This window comes from Otolemur garnettii, unplaced genomic scaffold, assembly GCF_000181295.1.
Source record: "Otolemur garnettii isolate 467f Iridium unplaced genomic scaffold, OtoGar3 scaffold00004, whole genome shotgun sequence".
NCBI lineage: Eukaryota > Metazoa > Chordata > Mammalia > Primates > Galagidae > Otolemur > Otolemur garnettii.
Window position 1 is genome coordinate 28,704,590 of NW_003852399.1, and position 5,658 is coordinate 28,710,247.

Here is a 5,658-nt window from a genome sequence, read left to right on the forward strand (position 1 = left end):
GGCGCCGAGCCAGCAAACATCTTTCAACGCACCTCACATACATGTCTTGATGCTAGGGTTAGAAATCACTGACCCATTAGAGTATTTAGGAAGAATAAAATAGTAGTAATGCCTTTTAATTTTTTAAAATGTTACTTTATACAGCAGGGTAATTCTTCTATTAAAACTTGCTACAGGCTTGGCACCTGTGGCTCAAGCGGCTAAGGTGCCAGCCACATACACCTGAGCTGGCAGGTTCAAATCCAGCCCAGGCCCACCAAACAATGACGGCTGCAACCAAAAAATAGCCAGGCGTTGTGGCGGGTACCTGTGGTCCCAGGTACTTGGGAGGCGGAGGCTGGAGAATCGCTTGAGTCCAGGAGTTGGAGGTTGCTGTGAGCTGTGATGTCACAGCACTCTACCCAGGGCGACAGCCTGAGGCGCTGTCTCAAAAAAAAAAAAAAAAAAAAGGAAATTAGACTAAACTTTGGCATTGTGCATTGGTTTATGTGTTTTAGTTTGGCTGTGACCCCAAACGATAATGACATACAAAATAGAAGTCACCATCAGGAATCTAGGTTCCCACTGTATTGCTCCTCCTCAGCATGTGGCTATCTTATCCTGTTTGAAGACAGCTGGCTCCAGCTAGAAACATCCTATCAGCATTTGAGCTAGGAGAGGGCATCCTGCCTCCTCTAAGAACACTTCCTAGCAGTTACACAACGCTTCAAACTTAGTCACTTCATCCAACTAGCTACCAAAGATGGGAAATTATAATACTCTATTCTGTCCAGGTTGCAGCCAAATTAACATTGTGGGATTCTATCACCAAGGAAGAGAGCTGTGTATTGGGCACTGCTAGCTGTCTCTCACAGAATTGATGTACACTGTGTATTTCCTATACCCAAACATCATTTTGAGGTCAGATATTAGCTTTTCTAGCTGAGCAGAAATTTTGAAGTCTTTTGGATGCTACTAATTAGTCCCTGATAATGTTCCAACTTCTATATAACAGATTTTAGAAGAAATTTCTGCCTCTCATTGCTTTGAATTCTAGAGACAAGCTGAGAGAAATTTAGTAGCCTGTCACCACATTTGACACTGCAAGTATAGATTATAGCAAGTTTTTCTTTTTTTTGAGACAGAGCCTCAAGCTGTCCCCCCTGGGTAGAGTGCTGTGGCATTACAGCTCACAGTAACCTCCAACTCCTGGGCTCAAGCGAGTCTCCTGCCTCTGACTCCCAAGTAGCTGGGACTTATAGGTGCCCGCCACAATGCCTGGCTCTTTTTTTTTTTTGTTGCAGCTGTCATTGTTGTTTGGTGGGCCCAGGCTGGATTCGAACCTGCCAGCTTAGGTGTATGTGGCTGGCGCCTTAGCTGCTTGAGCTACAGGCATGGAGCCTAGTCTAATTTCCTTAAACTGAAAGGCTGATTGATGCAAGTGATATATTGCACCTGGGGGCAAGGAGTTTTATCTACTGTGAAGATGACGTAAGAAGGATGATGTTTCCCATAGAGAACATTGTATCACAGACAGACATTTTCAGAGGTTCTTAATTTAATTTGCCTTTCCAGGGGGGTAAAGCCTGATTGTTTTAGGGAAAAAACAAGCAAAAGCAAAAAGTAATTGCCTTTAGACTAGCTTAGGATGCAAAGTAACTGACGAAGTCCCTTCCCAAAAGAGAACTGCAATTTAAACAAATCAAAAATGGTTTATTTACAATACTCAATGCATTTTACAAATAACATATTTGCATTCCCTAAGCCTTTTGGAAAGTAATTCCAGTTTGTGCAATGAGTGTATAAGAAAATCTTAAGACATCTAGAAGACATCTTAAACCTAAATTCTAAATTTTGAAGGTTATCTCACACTCTATCAAGAGAGGACTGTTTTTAATTAAGAAAAACTAAACTCTGTAGTTAAATATTGTCCTCTAGAATCTTTAACACAAATATAAACCAGGTTAGCTTAGGAAATAAGACCATTGGATTTGGATAAATTATTCCCATCTTTCCTCCCCAATAAAACGCATGCACAAAAGTAAACATAGTAAATTACATTAATCTCATTTTATTTCAATATATATGTATATATATATTTTGGACTCTCTCAACTATTGTTTTGCTTAATTCTGGGTGTAGATAGGTAGGATTCCAGCCTGGAGAAACCCTAAACCACTATTCCCTGCTCCAGAATATCAAGGGATCTTCAGTGAAGTATGTGAGGCAGGCAGGAGTAGGGCGATTTCTGAGGTTTCTTGAGGAAGCCTTGCTTGCTCAGTATGAGCAAGGTTCTCTTCTAGGCATGACAATGCCTGAAGGCATCAATTATTTGCCTGCTAGCAGTTCCGGGAACACTTAATCCTTGTCATAGAGTAAGAGGCTCTTTCTCTTCCCCTCCTCCCTCAATCACTACCCAGATTTTTTTTTTTTTTTTTGAGACAGAGTCTCAAGCTGTTACCCTGGGTAGATTGCTGTGGTGTCATAGCTCATAGCAACCTCCAACTTGGGCTGAAGTGATCCTTTTGCCTTAGTTTTTTCTATTTTTAGTAGAGACCAGGTCTCACTTTTTGCTCAGGCTGGTCTCGAACTAGTGAGCTCAAGTAATCCACCTGCCTCAGCCTCTCAGAGTGTTAGGATTACACTCACTACGCAGATTTTAATGCCTTCTGAGTTGATACGGAAATCAGTACCTGTTCAGATGCCAGAAACTGCTGTGAGTTCACATAAAGATCTTATAGAACAAGTAAAGAGCAATAAACAATACTTTAATTGTGCAGAAGTTTGCACCACATATATGTGAAAGAGAATGCATTTAATTTTACAATTTATGTAGCTGCCATGTCTTAAAACAAAATCCATGTCTTGGCTCTTGAGTCAGAGAGAAGGGATAAGAGGAATCTCTATACTGGATCCACCTCAATTTAGCAATGGGCCTCTCCATCTGCATAGTGTCTCTCTCCTCAAAAGATGGTGTCTTTAACACCTGGCATAGGTGGTTAAATGAGGAAAATACCAAGCTAGAGAAATAAAGTCTTTCATTTGACATAGCCAACAGAATTCTAAGATAAAAAAATTGAGGTAGAGTTGAGAGAGTTCAATTAAATTGTTGAGCATAGACCATTTGGCACATTCTAAAATTACAGACTCCCCATCAAATTCTCTTTTATGATAACTTTACAAAGTGCTGACACCTTAGGAATCCTCCAATCTATTTATGAAGCATCTATATAAAGCTAACAGAGTAAAGTCATTTGAAGAAATCCATTCCTGGCTCATTAAGATATTATTTACCCCAATACTGAAGCAAATAAAAACAATGCTATCCATTTGCTGAATTTATTTAAACAAATCAATTTAGAAATACCATAGAATTAAACAAAACTTCTGACATGTAAACATACTGCCATGTTCCTGAAACAGATGTTAACACCTGGTAAAAGTTAATAGTAGCTTGTTAGGAAAGCTGTCCATTAATAAGGCCAGTCTTCAGCAAAACTAAAACCATTTTGTTTCTTTAGCTTTCCTAGTCAGACAATGCAATACTATCAAACCACAACCAAATATAATAAAGACAACATTGGATGGATAGATCAGTACGTACGTACCATTGGTTACAGCTGTTAAACAGTTTCATTCTTGGCGCCACATAAAAACAAGCCAATCACATCAAATAAATCATGGCTTTTTTTTTTTTTTATCACAATTCACTAAGTGATGTTAATTATGGTCCTTGTCAAACACGTTTGGTAAAGGCTATTTACAGTGTACATGGCTGAGCATGCACTATTTATAGTTACAAAGATACCTGCCAGTTTATTACAATAGAATTACACAGTGCCTGAAAATGGTGAAACATCTCACACATCATTTAAATCAATATAGTTTCAAGCAGGAAACGTTCCTTATTTGACCACAATTGCAATAATTACATGAAAATTCTTATAAAAACACGAATCCCCTTCAAGAAATTGATGCATATTCTACGTACTACAGGTTAAGGCAGTAAAAAAATGTATTCCTGATAACTGGAGGTCTTGACAATGTCAATTAAAGCTGTCTGACTCTAATTCCCCATTTTCCATCATATACTTAAAAGTTTGTGAATGATTTCATTTTTAAAGTCAAAAAGTATTAGTAACTAAGGAGCCCTGACACTGGAAAAAAATTGCTAGGGAAAAGAATAATGTAAGTTGGATTTTGCCTTAAAGTTTTCAAATCATAAACAAGAGCATTATTTGTGACTCTGAACCTTCAATGTATGAAACAAATACATATAATTTTACTTTTCTTAATTTAAAATATACTGTACTTTGAACAATTCAAGTAATGTAAGACTATCAAAAATAACTTCATAAGCAAGTGTCAACTGTATTTTCAATATTTTAATTAAGAACTTTTTAAAAATTATAAACTAAACCATGACAGTTTAGTTAAACAAATGATAAATGACTTTTTATTTGCACTTGTGATTCCTTTAATACAAATTGCTACCAACAAATATGTAAAGATATGGCAGATTATGCATTTGATCAAAGCACTTTGATTTAAGCATAAAACAGATTTAAATGGTTACAAGTTCTGTGCATAAGATCCAAGGAGCTGCCTGCTAATCTGTAGGCAACTCTCTTTCTAATCAGAATCCTTTATTCCTCAGCTGCAGATGAGATAGGGCACAATCTGTTGTAAACAGGGCACTGTTGTAAAACCAGGATAGTATTCTTAAATTAAGATCGTTCTTGTTCAATTAAAAAGACTTTCCCAAGTGTCTTCCAGCACTGTTGTATATTCTGCTGACCTCTTAATTTCATAAATTAACTTTCCTTTGATTCCATTTTTATGGTGGTTGTGTTCACAGTTTTGTTCTAAAAATCGGTTTAAATTTATATAAAACTCTGTACATGTTCACAAATTATTGCATAAACAGCATAATCTTCAAGACAGTGTTTGCAAACACATGTCCAATTCAGGAAAAAAATTCACGTTTCTCGTCTGGCTTTTTTCTTCTTTTTTATTTGTTTGGGAGATTCCCAGCTAGTTTCAGACTTGGCTATAAAAAGGGGAGAAGAAAAAAAAATTAGGACAATAAACACTGTTATGTTTTGATACTATAAAAATACTAACATGAAAAGATGCTTTAAAACCCTTAAATTTTAGTTACATATTTTAAGTTACTCTGTCTGCCCCTTTCCCTTCAATTTCAATGTATTAGGTTTAACTATATGGAATTGCTGATATTCAAACAGTTTTGATCTAGAAAAATAGCCATTTCATATGGCTAACAAAAGAGAAAAATCCGTAAAATAGACACATGAGGTAGCTGAAGGGAGGAAAAAATGGCACAGAACAAGAAGTGGCCTTAAGAATGTGCACAAAGAAAAGGAAGAGGGATCAGACAGACAAGCAGGCAGGGGCCAAGTCCTCCCTTTCTGTCCTTAGCAATCGACTATCCCTTCAGTTATTTTAGCAACTTGGCCCTCAAAACTGAAGTTCACAAGAGAAAAACCCTAGAATTTGCAAAGGAGGAAAAAGTTGCTCTATTAATCTATTAGACTGCTAAGATCAGAATCTTAACACGTAAGAAAAACATAAAGAATACAGAGAATAGGCTCGGCGCCTGTGGCTCAAGCGGCTAAGGCGCCAGCCACATACACCTAAGGTGGCGGGTTCGAATCCCCA

At 37.3% G+C, this 5,658-nt stretch overlaps 1 protein-coding gene across 4 annotated transcripts in view; it reads right to left on the reverse strand.

The window, feature by feature from the left end:
- Positions 1-3,304: 3,304 nt before the first annotated feature.
- Positions 3,305-5,658, reverse strand: part of MTDH (metadherin) — an 82,189-nt gene continuing 79,835 nt past the window's right edge. For all 4 annotated transcript variants that reach the window (XM_012810347.1, XM_003782461.2, XM_023517523.1 and 1 more), the window contains one exon: positions 3,305-5,029. In XM_012810347.1, the coding sequence (XP_012665801.1) occupies positions 4,959-5,029 (71 nt within the window). In that variant the 3' untranslated portion in view covers positions 3,305-4,958. The remainder of the gene's footprint in view (positions 5,030-5,658) is intronic.